The sequence below is a fragment of the Podarcis muralis genome, chromosome 5, assembly GCF_964188315.1.
Source record: "Podarcis muralis chromosome 5, rPodMur119.hap1.1, whole genome shotgun sequence".
Lineage (NCBI taxonomy): Eukaryota > Metazoa > Chordata > Lepidosauria > Squamata > Lacertidae > Podarcis > Podarcis muralis.
Window position 1 is genome coordinate 42762258 of NC_135659.1, and position 16952 is coordinate 42779209.

At 42.8% G+C, this 16952-nt stretch overlaps 1 protein-coding gene across 6 annotated transcripts in view; it reads right to left on the bottom strand.

Moving 5' to 3' along the window:
- Positions 1–16952, bottom strand: part of FGGY (FGGY carbohydrate kinase domain containing) — a 162576-nt gene that overhangs the window by 87925 nt on the left and 57699 nt on the right. For all 6 annotated transcript variants that reach the window (XM_077928691.1, XM_077928690.1, XM_077928689.1 and 3 more), the window contains 2 exons: positions 12608–12736; positions 6580–6683 (listed from right to left, as the gene is read on the bottom strand). In XM_077928691.1, the coding sequence (XP_077784817.1) occupies positions 6580–6683; positions 12608–12736 (233 nt within the window). The remainder of the gene's footprint in view (positions 1–6579; positions 6684–12607; positions 12737–16952) is intronic.

Genomic DNA, 16952 nt, shown 5'->3' on the forward strand with positions numbered 1-16952 from the left:
GTCAATTACACTGCATAACTGTCTATGAAACTCTCCTAAGCCAATGGAGTTGCTGTGGTCCTCAACAGTTTGAAGTATTTGTAAAACCTTACTAACAAACCCAGACCAATTCACATCTCATGTGTTTTTCCATTATTATGGGGCCAGTTGTCCTATGGTACTTCATCTTCCACTTTTCTTTCTTTCTTTCTTTCTTTCTTTCTTTCTTTCTTTCTTTCTTTCTTTCCTTCCTTCCTTCCTTCCTTCCTTCCTTCCTTCCTTCCTTCCTTCCTTCCTTCCTTCTTTTTACCGAGACTGCAAATCTCCAGCTGCCATCACCAGAGCTATTGCCACATCTGCAGCCTGGTCACTCACCGTGGCAAAAAAAAAGGGGGGGGGAGGTTAGTAGTTCAGTTAAGGGACTGGCTTTGTGCCCAATTGTTCACAAATTCTGCTGATCTTGAGGACTGCTTATATGTTTCTCCATGTGGGCAAGAAAGTGCTGAAAGGACAGAATGGTTGTATTGCTTCTATGGGCACAAAGAAGTGCCAGACAGTTCTTATTCTGCAAGATAGAATTCTGCCACCTTTTATGTGGCACCAAAGGCACACGTATTCCTACAGGGTGACTAAGAAAATGTAACAGTTTTTGAAGCAGTTGTCTTTGTGTGAGAAGGTGGAATTGCTGTCCAAACGTATGCACTATGTATATTTAATTGTTAGCTATTCAAGATTTCTCCCCACCACCTTTAGCAGGAGAGAGGCTGTGTTCTTTGAAAAGTATCCATGTGCTTTAATTTCTACTGGGACCAGACCTACCATAGGACAATGAATGACAATTTTAGATTATATGTTTTATTTTTTCATTCCCAAGCAGATATGCCCAGGAGATTTTCCACTTGGTCAGCCTTGGGCACTGTGCATGTTTACTTATGAGGGATCTGATGTTCTGCTTCAGGCAGTATAATGTCTTGGACTAACCCTGCGCAGTTCTACTATTATGCCGCTGTAAAACTGCATTTCTCTGCAATCACAGAGAGATTCATGCCCATCATATCAGTTGAATTAAATAACTAGGCCGCAGTCTGACTTTTAAAAGGCTACATTTGAAAATGCATTCTGCCACTTGTGAACCAAAAAGCAGGGAGATAGAAGATGGTGTGGCTGAAGAGTTTTACATTCCCATTGTTCTTCTGAAGTCCTTTCAGGGTGTCTTGTCTGCAGTAGTTTTGCTTTTGTTTTCATTTGCCTGCAACACCCCTCTCCCCACCCCTCTCTACTGATCTGGAGGAGGACAAATTGCTGCCTTTGCAAACTGCTGGGCTGCAGCCAGCTGGCGGAGAGATCCATTGCCCTGGGCATTCGGCTCCATCCCCTTGGAGACAGCACGTTTCAACTCCCTAACTCGAACAGAGTGGAAGGGCCAGCGGTGCCTGAAGAATACAAGGTGAAAATCCAGAAAGCAGCTTTTGGATGTTCTCCCTGAAAGCACTTTGCCAAGTGCCGCTACATAAAACGTGAAGCGCGATGTAGCACACGAGCCCAATAGCGTGGTGTGCTGCGTTTTGCCTCTGTGCAGACATTTACCGGCACGGCAAAGGACGCCTTTGCAATAAACATTCAAGGAGTCTGATGCTTTAACTATGTGGCATGTTCTGCTCTCGAATCTCAGCCAACATATACTGAAACCACTTGCTGGTCTGGCTCCCACTGAGATTACAGAGATCAGCCTGTAGGAACACTTTGAGCCAGCGTGCCTCTGCGGTCTCCACCCCAGGATGTTCTGCAAAGGACACGTACTGTGCAAGCTCTCAGGCTGGAAACGTGCTCCAGACTCTATTTGTGTAAACAAAGCTGGCAGCTTGGGTGGATATTGTGGAGCAAGAACAGCGCTGTTTTATATACGCTAGTTGCTAAGAGGAGCAGATGAACCAATTCAGAGTAAGCACATTTTGCCTGAAGTTGCTCTTTAAGCCAACAAAGAAACAAAAACAGGCAAAGAACATGCCTTTGAACTCAACTGAGAACCTTTTACAATATCCATAGCATACACATTCACCCAAGCAATCCCTTAATGCTTGTATCCTGTTGATCTTAAAAGGACCATTAGAAAACCCAGGAAAGATAGAATCGCACAACAGATAAATTTAACTGCAGCAGGTTATTCGGGCCAATTGTCAACAACTCCAAAGTGAAAACGCAGATCGATGGCAGAAGCTGGGCGTGGTGCATGCAAAAATTGCATGATCTAATCATTGCCCATTTCAGCTTGTTAAAGTGTGCAGATCTTAAAAATACACATGGGGGGGGGGACATGACGGGGGGTTAAAAGATAAAGATATGGAACTTGGGAGAAGGAGAAAGCTGTTTGCAAAAATTGTTGGAAGAATAAACTGAGAACACCATAGAATCAAGCATGCCTTGTAGAAGGGCAGGATACAAACAAGAGAAGAAAATATTTAAAATAGTATTGTAACAGTAGGAATGCTGTGTCACAGTGGATTCCCCTGCTGATTACGTCTGCTCATGTCCTTCCAATGTCAACTGTTAAATCTCCTACTGCCACCACCCCAGTTGTCATTTCGTACTCTAAGTGATCTCCTCCACATTCCCAACAGAAGAGCCTAATGGTTCATTACAGATTGACTTCTATACCACTCAAAATACCAGAGGCATGACCAATAAAAGTATTTCCTTTAATTTCTTAGACTTTTTTTTTTAAAAGCAGGGGATGTAATGGGGCATCTTTCATAATTTTACAAGCCCATACTGAAGGCCTACTCGTCTGATTCACGGCATGTTGAGCCACTCATTGCAACCCCTCCTCTTCCACAACCCTCTCTCCCGCCCCCACTTCCCCAGAAAATAAAGTAACCCAGCAAATTATTTTGAGTGCTTTGTTGTTAAGATCCTTTGAAAGAAACCCACTACTCGACCATTGCACTTTCACCCTGCTTTATGTTCGCTGAATTTCTCCTGACAGTTGACTTTTTCGTTTGCCAGAACCACAACAAAGGAAAGCCTTGAGTTTCCATACAGGCCATTCCCCCCTCCCCTTGGTCTCTCTGTTTCGCTCTCTACTCTGATCATCTCACAAAGATATTATTGTTGCTGGCTCGCTGGGGCTCAGTGCACCTGAAGCAGATCAAAGGCACTTTTTTATGCCAGCCTGACCACACAGGTCTCTCTCCCACTGCATTAAATTAAACCTGATGATTCATCTCTATTGCCCTTGGGGTCCCTTGGTACAAAGAGAAGGAGAAATATATATATATATATATATATATATATATATATATATATATATATATATATATATGGAGAGAGAGATTTCTAACAAAAACATAGAGGATAATAAACTTAGATTTTATGGCTCTAATTAAAAAAAGGTACAGTTAATTTCAACCAACTGCAGCTGCAAATACATATCATTAAAAAGGCACACACAACTGCCCTATGTCGTCGGCGCAGTATATAAACAGGTACAGATAAAAGACTGCTTCAACCAAAGAGTTTTCATATATTCATTCCACAGCAGCTTTGGATTTGTTAGTTGTTCACTGATGGGAAATCATATTGCCTTTGACAATGCAATATGGTGAAAAGGCGGGGGCGGGTGGGGGGGAATAGTAGTTTTGGTATTTTGAAACTGAAACAGATTTTGCAGCGCATTCCTCTGTTTGCTTTCTTGCATGCATGCTCAGAGGGCTTACCGCTAACTAACTGTGCATAGGAATGTAGCATGAGTTATCTATTGATAGAGAACACCAACTTTTAAGTGGGATTCTAACATTAGCACAATTTACATTATCACGATTATTTGTCCCAAATGTGCCACTTTGGCCTTGATCATACTGCCCTGTTACTGAGTCCCGCTGCACAAACAAACGAGGCATTCTATAGGGTGTACCAAGTACCTCACTTATTTTGTAATCCTCACAACAAACTTGTAACCCTTATCATAGATGGGGGAGAGAGCTGAAAGGGGCATAAGGCCAGGGGCATAAGGGCACAAGACAGGGGTCAGCAAACTTTTTCAGCAGGGGAATGGTCTACTGACCCTCAGACCTTGTGGGGGGCCGGACTATCTATCTATCTGTCTGTCTATCTATCTATCTATCTATCTATCTATCTATCTATCTATCTATCTATCTATCATCTATCATCATCTCTCTCTCTCTCTCTCTCTCTCTCTCTCTCTCTCTCTATATATATATATATATAATGAACGAATTCCTATGCCCTACAAATAACCCAGAGATGCATTTTAAATAAAAGGACACATTCTACTCATGTATAAACATGCTGATTCCTGGACCGTCCACGGGCCGGATTTAGAAGGCAATTGGGATGGATCCGGCCCCCGGGCCTTAGTTTGCCTACCCATGCACAAGACTCTCCTTTCTGCCGCATCTCTTATCGGTTTTGAAAAATTAGAGGATTGGTTGATGCCTTTTCCTCCCCATTTCTGTCCACATGATCTGCATTTGTAGCCAGTCAGGGCTTTACAACATGAATTACAAATAGGTGGCCAACAGAGGTATACCTAGGGTCCCTTGCGCCCTTGGCAAGGAGCAGTATCAGTGCAGCCCCTTGGGGGGGGGGACCAAAACACTTTACCGCAATAGCTGCATTAGAAACTACTACATTTTACATGACCCAAGTACATGAATTGAGGGCCTGGTGAAGAGGAAGGGCGGAAAAAATGCACACTTTTTTGCAAGAGGGAAGGGAAGCTTCTCCTGCATTTGATCTTGCTGCGACAGTGGCGGCACTTTGCTACACACATATACGTTATATACTCCAGAAGTCTACCTTCAGACCGCCGTGCCATTTCTCATGAACAGATAACTGGAGACAGATTTCTGGGGTGGGTTTTTGGGGGGCCTGTGCCCCTGGTGGGGGCGGGAAGCAGTTTTGCCAACTCTTGGATATGCTTCTGGTGACAGTTCTCCCTCAGAGACAATTCTCTGGGATCTGGTGATCAGAAATTTTACTGCTTTAGTCAACCATCCCCTGGTCCTTGAAAATTCTACCAGCTGTATTAGCTCCTGCTATCCCTTCCTGGGATCTGCCCATTTAATTTTCATCCTGCCTGTCTCTCCATTCTGCTACCAGTCTGCTTCTACATTCTATTGGCTACCCCTGCCTGTGCTTGGGATCTGCCAGCAGGAACCAAGGAACCCTGGAACTTCTTCAGACAGAGCACAGATAAACTATGGAATTAGCTATTAGACATAGTAATGGCAGTCAAGTTGGATGGCTTTAAAAGGGGACTGGAAACATGCATGGCGAGTAATGAATATTAACATGATGGCTCCAGTGTCGGAGGCAGTATACCAGCTGCATGAAGTGTCATCCTGAATCTATACTTTACTTCCTTTGCCTCTAACATCAGTTTATAATTTCCCACCCCCAATTCATATGTTTGTTTGTTTGTGCGTGTCTGTATAAACACACAAACACACAGACACAAATCCAAAAATGTGTACACTGTCATTTGTGAATAACACACATATTATTTATTTTGCTGCATATAATTTAGTGAAATCCTATCTAATGATTCAGTCTACATTTAAGCAAGTTAACAAGTTTTAAATGAAACGAAAATGACTGAATAGGATGACTGAATAAGATAGACAAGAAAACAGAATGCTTTCAGGCATGCATATATATACAGTGGTGCCCCGCAAGACGAACGCCTCGCAAGACGAAAAACTCGCTAGACGAAAGGGTTTTCCGGTTTTTGAGTCATTCCGCAAGACGAATTTCCCTATGGGCTTGCTTCGCAGGACGAAACGTCTTGCGAGTTCTTACAAGTTTGTTTCCTTTTTCTTAAAGCCGCTAAGCCGTTAATAGCCGCTAAGCCGCTAATAGCCGCTAAGCGCCGTGCTTCACAAGACGAAAAAACCACAAGACGAAGAGACTTGCGGAACGGATTAATTTCATCTTGCGAGGCACCACTGTGTGTGTGTATGTATGTGTATATATATATATATATATATACACACACACACACACACACACACGCATGCCTGAAGACAGAGAGAGAGAGACAGTAAACTTTAATTGCAATCCCAGGAAAAAGCTTTTCCACTAATTCAGTGAGAAAAAATATTGAAGCAAAAATTGCTTATCTGGGCTCTTCTGGAGCCGCAATGCAACTCATAATTCTATAGATCATTAGAGTGCTCAGCACAAGATGGATTTATATTGATTGAGAGAGGAGGTGAGAGAGATGAAGGCTAAAGGGGATTTTCTAAAGATACTGAGTACTCAGTTATACATTAGTGACATGCTCATCATGGGTTACTCTAAGCGAGAGTCTCTGGCTCCAATTTCACACTGTCCAGTTGAAATCGCAGTAGAATAATTTCTGACTTTGCTTTTACATTTTGTGCCTTTCCCTTCGTATTGATTTCTACTACTATTAAAGATGTTTCTCAGTAGCAAATGTATGGTGATCTATAAGAAGTCTCTCAAAGTACTTCATAATATACAGGATACACAAGGGCAAATAAATTAAAAGAGGTGTTTAAAGGGCAGGTTCTCATCAGCCGGATTTATGCGACTGGCATAATGATTCTGCTCCCAACTTACCGCCATGTGGCATGAAGACGTTCCACATATCACAACGGCTCGGGATGTAATTGGCTGGTTTTCACAGGGCAAGTTATGTCCTTGCACTCTGGCTCCGATCATACCTGGTACGGAGAGACAAAAATATATATAAGAAACCCCATTTTTAAAGACATAACTCTGAGAAGGCTGTCAAACAGTGTTATCAGAGAAGCCAATTTCTCTACTTCTACTTGGCTAATACATCGCCACCCCCCACCCCCCCATAAAAGTATTGATCAATCTAATGGAAGAGAGAACAATCATCATCAATCAGGATTCACAGCTGGAGTGACAGCCACAGATCCACAACTTCAGATGCAGCTACAGAGGGTGTTTGGGCACCCACACAGGGGTCCCCTGAGTTTTAAACAAAATGGCTGGGGGCAAAATGGGGGTGCTAAACACTTTGTTTGCCTGCAGTCTTCTTCCTTCCGATTCTTACTCCCCCACATGGTCCATTTTTATACTAGCTGTGCTTATTTATGGTCTTAAAGTAAAGGTAAAGGGACCCCTGACCATTAGGTCCAGTCGCGGACGACTCTGGGGTTGCGGCGCTCATCTCACTTTACTGGCCGAGGGAGCTGGCGTACAGCTTCCGAGTCATTTGGCCAGCATGACTAAGCTGCTTCTGGCGAACCAGAGCGGTGCACGGAAACGCCGTTTACCTTCCCGCCTATTTATCTACTTGCACTTTGACGTGCTTTCGAACTGCTAGGTTGGCAGGAGCAGGGACCGAGCAATGGGAGCTCACCCCGTCGCGGGGATTCGAACAGCCAACCTTCTGATCAACAAGTCCTAGGCTCTGTGGTTTAAGCCACAGCGCCACCCGCATCCCATTTATGGTCTTACATCCCACCTAAAAAAGCAAGTAGATGTGGGGAACGACACCAGGTTGGGAGCAATCGCCAAGGACAGAGGAAGAGACTGGCACTTTTCTCCTGCCTGCTGATTTCTGCTCAAAATTGGCACCCCTCACCTCCATTTCACAGCCATTCAATACAATTTGAAGGCACAGAGCTATTGTCACTCTGCATTCTGCCCATACCCATTGGCTTTTCTGCAGCTGAATTGGCCAAAGCCACACAAGGAGGTAACAATCCAGTTCATTTTCCTTGCTTTGCACTGTTCCCCTTATTACAGACAACACCAAACACTATATCTGTCACAATTAAATTCTGTCTCTGAAATATGGTGAACGTCGATGAATGAATGATTGACAGTAACTGAAATGAGGCTTTCAGCATTCACCAGTGTTTGTCTCACAAACAAGGACATACTGTAGTGAGCACTGACATCCAAAAGGTTCATCTGGGATTTCCAACATTCATGTGAATGCCAACCGTCATTGTCTCCCCCCGCCCCACTAAACTGGAGATATATATATATATATTCCATCTGACAATGCAATACTATACCTGTTAACAAAACAAACAAACAAACAAACAAACAAACAAACAAATAAATAATAATGCAACTCTGATATCCCTTATTATAACCTTTCCTTAAACAATGAATTTCTATAGTAGAATACGTCATTAAAGAAGAACAAATCTGCATATTATCCTCCCATAAGCAACATTATGGAGAATAGTCTTCCCTATGTCTGTTATCATGGACTACAATAGCCAGACTGTTTTAGTCATGTAAATGTTCTTAACAAAATCAGAAATTATGCCAGGCCATGTTTGATAAAGGTGGCAAAACACAACGGTCTGTTGTGATATGTGGACATACAATCTTAAACTGAAAGTTCTCTCTTTGATTAAGTGCCCGCTTGCACTCTGTACGACAGCTCTTGTTGTTATCTGATTTCACAGATAAAATTTGTAGACATGGGGAACAAATGGGGGATATCAAAACACTAATGCCTAGAGCAGAGCCTTCCAAACTGTGTGTCACGACACGATAGTGTGTCGGCTGCAGTGTGTAGGTGTGTTGCATGAATGTTCCCCATGGTCCTACCAGAGCTGGAAAGGGGTTAGTTTACCCTCTGGTTTGCTAGTAAAACTGAATTACTGTGTTGCAAAATGATGTAAGTATAAAAAGTGTGCCATCAACATGAAAAGTTTGGAAAGCTCTGGCCTAGAGCAAAAGTGGCAACATAATCCAAAATTTGAATTATCCTTTATAACATCGTATTTTACATTGCAATCTCTCTTAAGAAATTAAACAAATTATTTATCGTGAGTACAGGGGCCTCCAAAATATTTTGATCACCACTACTGTCTCGTTGATGTCTGTGCATCAACGTGAATCACTCCCAGTAGGTATGGTGAAAGATACCCTCTTCATAACTGGAGGGTCATGCAAGAGATGTATCATATGCACATGAGATTTATTCCTTTGTGAAGAACAGAAACAATTAGAACTTCCTGCTAATGGTTCAGCTTTCTTTATTTTACCGTGAGCCCAAGCAAATATTCCACGTTGTGTTAAGGGTATTGCATAGAGAATATCTACAAGGAATTTCCTGTACAAATATGTGCTATATTTAGAAGTGTACAAGGATGTTTAAAACCCTTTATGTATTTCAAAATGTGTATGTCACGTTAAGCAAGGTTAATCTCAACTTGAAGAAATGTGTATTCATCACATTGTTATTAATGAGTCACATGGCAAAATATATAGTAACCGCATAGAAAATGTGCATTGAGTAGAATGAATGCTGCCTTCATAGTCCTTGAACTTTAGTCAAGAAGTCTTCATGAGTTTGTGGCAGCATTTGTACACTCTGGTGTTTGCCACAGAGCTGAAATCCTGAGAAAACCCACCTCTTTCGCCAGGTCTTTGACACCTGAGATAGATGTTTTTAGGGGCCCCCTTATTCCTGTGATTGTAATTTGTTTAAACTGTTTTTAACCACCAAATTTTGTATACCTGGCTCATCACAAATCCACACACGTTGAGAAGTGAATGAAAACCTGACATTTATGAGGGCAAACAGAATTTTCACAGATTCCAGATGCAAGTTCCTCAGTCCTCCACATGCTGCACCAGACTGGGCTGGTAGAATGCCTTCTTACTCAGTTTTGGTTTCCTTTCAAAAGAAATTGTGGGATGGATTGTCCAAAGGCAAAACGACAGCAAGGAAAATTAAACTCGTTTTCCAGGTGGGATTTACCCACAACTAAGCATGTACAGAATTCAGCTCAAGACTGCCTTACACCTGGGCTTGTGAGAAACATGCCAACGAGACCCAGCTGCATCCTGTCTCATTTGGTTCCAGCTTCCCAGCCATTCTAAAAATGGAAGAAGCTGGCAGTAGGCTGGCAAAGGATTGCTTCAGCTCTATATTCCTTCCTGCTCTGCATTTCTAATCATCTGCCTACCTTATACTGCTTGTCCGGATTTTTTGAAACCTTTTTTGAGCAGCAATAAAATATGTTGGGCACTATGAGAACTTTTCCTCTTAGGTTTATTCCTTTGGGAAAAGGCCATTGCTCAGAGGGAGAGTATCTGCTTTAGTCCCAGCTAGATGGGCAGGGGTAAAAATAATAAAATTATTATTATTTTTATTCATCTCCAGGTAGGGCTGGGACAGACTGCTGTCTGAAACCCTGGAGTGCTATTGACAGTCACTATAGACAGACAGTCACTATAGACATGAGTGGCGCTGTGGTCTAAACATCAGCCTCTTGGGCTTGCCTATTGGAAGGTTGTCGGTTCAAATCCATGCAACAGAGTGAGCTTCTGCTGCTCTGTCCCAGGTCCTGCCAACCTAGCAGTTCGAAAGCACACCAGCACAAGTAGATAAATAGGTACCGTTCTGGCTTCCATCACAACCTGGAAAGCTCTCTACGGTCAAACACCGGGTCCATCGGCCTGAAAAGTGAGGTGAGCACCGCAACCCCATAGTCTCCTTTGACTGGACTTAACCGTCCAGGGGTCCTTTACCTTTACCTTACCTTATAGACAGTAATGAACTGGATGGATCAATGGTCTGACTTAGTATAAGGCAACTTCCTTCCTAAGTTCCTCTCTATTCAATGCCTTTCCTCTCCTTTTTTGGTTCCCTAATTTTGTTAGGAGTGCAGCATGGTGGGAGGGAAGGTTTAACCCTTTCTGTTCCTGCCACACACACACACACACACACACACACACACACACACACGTGTATCCTGGAAGAGATGCTCACATTGGCAACAGTGTAAGCTTCCCTTCAAAGGTTCAAAGTAGGGAGTATGAGATACAATATTCTTTGGTGGGGAGGCATGATGGAAGGAAAGAATGAAGCCTTCCCTCTTCGTGTACTGTTGTGGTGACAATAGTCACCCCATCCCACCCCTATTCTTGTTTCCCCCTCCCCCCAAAAAAATCAAACACTAATTTCACTGCTATTTACATGTCCCACGTCATGTCAAGTTTGGTCCTCATGCCATTTCCCCTGCATTTTGCAGGTGCAGGAACCTAGGAAGCAGCTTTAAGAGTAGGTCAGAGCATTAGTCCATCTGGCTCAGAACTGTCCACCTTGACAGGCAGTGGCCTCTCTGAGGGTTAACCAAATGTCAAAATTAACATGTGAAAAGGAAAACAGCTGGGAAGATTTTTAGTAGCCCTAAACTCTGGCATGGCATCTTCCGTCTCTAAAATAAACACACGTACACACACATGCCTTCCATACCAAAACAGGCAGAGTTTGAAAAGGGAATCACATCGGATTACTAATGAAATGCACATTAAAATATTTAATGTGTCTATTATGGAGAGAGTATCAAATCTCTTGAGTCTACTGTGGGCAAATATTTTCATCCCATGGGGCTTAGCATTCAAAACCTAAGTTCATATCTGGCATTTAAAATCAAGTGGCCTCATATGCTCCGGCCTCTTCCACTGTGGTTTCTCTGTATATCCCTGAGTTTGCATTCAGATCAACTTCACATAAACTTGCAGTAGTGCAAAACAAATACCCTGCCCTTTGCTGAGGCCACGTTTGGCTGGGGTTGCCAAGAACACAGCCTCTTATTAATCCTTCTAACTGATATTAGTTTGTTAAAAGTAGTACACTCTGTTTTTGGAATGTATGTTTGGGAGAGCTTTGGTACAGTTGTTCTCTTGTGGTTACGTCCCAGCTATCAAAATGTGAAACTGGTTTTTACTTGGGAATTTCTTATCTTGAAGAGAGGGGCAGCTCCATTCTGAATTTCTGAAGGAAATATCCCCCCCCCACACACACATATTCAGCTGGAAAAGTTGCCTTCCCTCCCTTCCACACACTGGAGTGATCTACATTGTGAGCCGCGTGTAGGTCAGGCAGGTGTGCAAAATGGGAAGGTCTGCTCCAAACCACAGAACATAACAGAATCCTCTGTAACGCTGCTTAGCGTACCCAATGTCTAACTCTCCTCACCTTCCACGTATAAACTTCCATGCTACGACTCATGAAGCAAGGCCTGTAAGTTGTGCTGACATTAGGTTAAACTAGTAGGTGGCAAACTGGTAAAAGGAGCTGTGTTTCCACACTTGACACATAAAGCATGTCAAAGAGCAAAGGCTGACAAAGCAAAGGACAAGTCAACATATAAGGATTTTTATCTTGTTTTAAATTCCGCTATTTCGTTCAGACTTCAAGATCATAACCAGGAGGTTTGCAGCCTTGCCTTTTCCCAAATCTAAAGGCTGCCAATGTATTTCAAGCTAACAGAAGATGGAAATTGTTGGGATGCACCGAGCAAGATCACACGATCAGAGACTTGTAGGACAGCAATTGCTCTCAAAAACTATTTAATCCAGTCTCCTACATGCAGCCAGGATTCTCTATTCCCCCACATCCCGAACAGATTAGCCGTGTTGTCCAGGGTAACATACCAGAACAGTTTTATACATACTGTCATATTCCTCATAATAGCTCCCTTTAAAGGCTCCCGTGCTATAAGGCTTCCTTACTTGATTATACCTACCTAGCAACCAATACTGAAAATGCATATGGAATGTAGCCTTTGCAGCACAAGTCTCTGCTTTTAATATGGAAGTGGAACAGAGAAAAAACAGCTACCCTTTTAGAGAATACCTATTCCTCCAGCATGTGCATCAATGAGAGACGCGCCTACTGCAGTCCCCTTAGCAAGGCCAAGGGCTTCAGCAGCCTCTGACGTCAGACCATTTCCAACTGGAGCTCCTGGAGTGAGAACTTCATTTCCTGAGAAAATAAAAGGAGAAAAACAAAATAAAATTCACTAGTCTCATTGTGACGGCCGCCAACCTGGATGGCTACTAGTCATGATATAGCTATGCGGTATATGAAGCAATGTGTCTCTGGCAGGACTGAGCAATAACTGGTTTTCAACATCGTGATATATCACCAGCTAAACATCATGATATATTGATATATAACGATATCAGAAATAAGGAAGGAACTACACAGAAATGAATGGGACAATGTCCTGGAAACTGCTGCTACTTAAGGGTCTAAAACTGATGATGATATTAACAATCACCTCAAGGTCACTTTCATCAACAGGCAAGCCAAATGCATCCCACTGTTACTGCCACCACCTCCTGTCACCACTGTGAGGCCTTGCAGGGTGCCGCCACTCCCTGTCACCACCGCAAGGTATTGCAAGCTGCTGCTGCTACTGCTGCCGCCTCCTGTCACTGCTGTGAGTCCTCGCAGGATGCTACTGCTGCTGTGTCCCATTACTGACGTGAGTCCTTGCAGGCCATTGCCGCTACTGCCATCACTCTATCACTGCCACCAGGCCTCACAGGTCACCACTGTTTGTGCTGCAGTTGTGAGGCCTCACAGGCTGCCACCACTACTGCTGACCTTTCCCATCACCATCACAAGGACTCGCAGGCCACCACTCATTGTGCCGCAACCGTAAGGCCTTGCAGGTTGTTGCCACTACTGTCAACACATACCGCGGTCATGGCAAGCTGTTTCTGCCACTGCTGCTTCTGCCTCCTAGTAGGCCTGCTGGCAATCTGGCAGTCCCAGGTTAACTATATTCACTATGACTCATTGCCGTACTTTAGATTGTCCTGAATACAACCATTTGGTAGCCAAGCCCCAAACCAAAAGTTCTGTTGGGATTCATTTTTGCTTGCCTGCTGATGAAACTGAGTGTGTGATAATTGGTAATATTGTCATTTAGGAAGACTGAGAGGTATCCCTTATCATTGTGGTAGATTGCAATGTTTAGCTAGTGAGTTATCGCAATGTTTAGCTGGTTAGTTATTGCGATGCCGATCACCTAGCCCTTATACACATTGTGATTCACAATATATTGCCAACTCAAATATTATGAAACAATTATCATGATGGGAACTTCAAACTGGTTTTGGACGATAAATCAATGTATCGCCCAGCCCTAGTCTCTGGATGCCAGTTGTTGGTAATCACAAGTGGGCAGAGCTCAGTTTCTGCTTGCCAAACATAGCTGGTTGGTTAGTGTAAAAAACAGGGTGCTGGATTCTTTGACCCAGCAAGGCTTGTTTTATGTTCAGTCTGTTGGGAGGCAAATGCTACTTTTTCTGTGCTTGAAAGTGATCCTTTCCCCTCTTCTCCCTGACCTGATATGCCCTTCATTCTATTTACCAAGCACCAATAATATTGCTTTTTAATTTTAAAACACGCGCATGTTGTGTAACGTTTATCATAACAATGTTACCCCTTGTATCAACAGTACAATTGCATTTATCCAGGAATAAGATAAACATGGATGCTATATTTGCAAAGCTACACTCATGTGGTTTTCGAAAGGACTATTAGTGAAGTTTCAATAGTATTCAATGGCTGGGTAAAAAGCAGCTACTACAATTCTTTCTAAGAAATCAGCTTAATATTCTGTACTCTTTAAAGCTAGTCTCATGTACAGTGGTACCTCGGGTTACATACGCTTCAGGTTACATGCGCTTCAGGTTACAGACTCCGCTAACTCAGAAATAGTACCTCGGGTTAAGAACTTTGCTTCAGGATGAGAACAGAAATCGTGCTCCGGCGGTGCGGCGGCAGCAGGAGGCCCCATTAGCTAAAGTGGTGCTTCAGGTTAAGAAAACTTTCAGGTTATGAATGGACCTCCTGAACGAATTAAGTACGTAACCAGAGGTACCACTGTATACCTGAAAGTATTCTCTTGAGTTCTCTGTGAACCTTTGTGGACTGACTCACTGTAAGCCAGCTTCCTATGTTCCTTCCCCCTGCAGCCTCCTGTTGGCCCCCAAAATCTGTTCCCCCAACCACCTGGAGCAGATTCTCAGAGTGAGCAGTGGGGAGAAGAAGAAAGGGAAGTCTGATCCACTCTCACAACAGCAACACCATTTGCTAGGAACAGGAGCGAAGAGTACTCTTGTGCTCTAATCCTAATTTCCCACACGCGTCTGGTTGGGATTTTTAGAAGAGAACTCCGTGCCCCCTACCCACTAAGCGAGAAATAAGTTTACCAAAGGAAAAAGCTGTCTGAAACTTTTCCTTCCTTTTTATCCTAAAGACTAGTTCCGGAATTTGCTCATGTTTGATTTAAAGAAAGTTATGTGGTACCAATGACCCACCACCTTTCCAGGCAGTTGTCACGGCAACCGGCTATTTACCAGACGTAACATTAGGCGGTTAAGAATACATCTTTACTCAGCCTGAGTAACTTAATCGCAAGGTCCAAAGTCATACTAATATTGAATGGAACTGGAAGTTTTAGTGCTCGTTGGCCCTTAAAAAAAAAAATAACAAAGGGAAAACCGAGCAAGGCAGTACAGCTGACTCAGCTATGACACATTCAGTCCTTCAAAAGCTGCTTTTAACCTGTCATGCAGAGCCAGTTGTGTTTTATGTGAAACTGCAATTTGCCACATTTCAAAGATGGAGAGGAGGTGGAAAATACAAAAAGGGGATGAAGAGGAAAGGGCTTCTCTTCCTTAACTAATGTGACATAAAGATGTAAATGCATTCTAGTGTAACCACCATTGAATTTTGGCAACTAAACTGACTGGAACTGTATGTTGCATACTATGCCAAAGTCGTCTTTTTGTGCTAGGTTCCTACTAAGTTAGGACTATTCGTCAACCCAGTAAACTCTAAGGCTAAAGCTAAGGAAAGTCTGTGAATACCCAGGGAATCCTGTACTTGGAAAGTTAGGGACAATGCACACACTTTCAGGCCAAAGAGTCTATGCAAACGGAGGGTTAAAAGGGTGTGTACATTCCACCCTCCTTAAACATGAGCAGCCACATGGGATGCAGGCAGTATGTGTGCATACTTTTATATATGCAAATATCCAAAAATGGATTAAATGCAGTTTCACTATAGAACCTTCACTCTGCTTGTGAAGAAGGTTCGAAACAAGTTATAAGCCTGAGGAACTTGTCGGCGGAGCAAGGGGAAGTCGTGAAGTAATGCACCCTGTACCTGCAAAAAACAAGGAAACAAGCCAAGACTTTACCATGTTTTTCTGAATGCAGCTTTGAATTGAGCTCTATACTTTTATATACCGGTATGTGCATGCCTGACGGACGTAATCTTTACTGTTAATGGAGCATGCTCTAATATAATTGTGTACCAATAACATTCACGTTACAAGTGTCCTTCTAAGTGTCTTAAGGGAATGTGTGTCCCAGCCACAAGTAGCTTTAGTGCATTGTAGGGTTTAAGAAAGTAAATAGGAAGATGCTGTTATATGTTACTTAAATTCAGCTCACCTCAATGCCCAGGAAAGGTAATAAGAAACTGGTATAACACTTCTACTGCAGAATGATTATTCCTGCTACGCTTAAAAGACATTTAGCTAAATCCTGCAAAAGCATTTGTGGGACATAATATACAATGGATTGTGCATAATGCTTAGAGGCAGCATGTACACTGAAACAATTCATCTTTGACAGTTACTAAAAATGAGAGCTGGCATGTATTTTGAAAAAGTGCCCTTGCACTTTATTCTAAACAGGAAGGGAAAGTTTAAATAGGCATAATTTTAGCTTCAGAACATCACTCATTGTTACAATGCTACGGAGCAGATCATAAGATCATAACCATGCTTGCAAGGGGAAAATGTAATAATAAATGTGTTCCGAAACAGTAGTTGACAAACAACCTACACAGACGGGAGATACCATAGGATGCGTCTTAGCATGATGGCAATGGCACTATTGTGCCATCATGAAATTCACGTGGGGGCAAAATTACAGGAAGCCAAACCAACGCCAGCATTTTTGAAGCATTGCTTGCAATGTTCATCCCATAAGGGCCCAAAGAAATACACTCCATATGAGTCAGGCCTTTAAATAAAACATACTTGAAAGGAACACTCACTTGAGAGCCACAATTTTTTTCATAAAGGCACTTTGTTTTATGAATCCCCCCTCCAACTGCTAAGGACTCTTTCACATACAAATCTGTTGTTTCCATTAAAATATAGCCAGGAGCG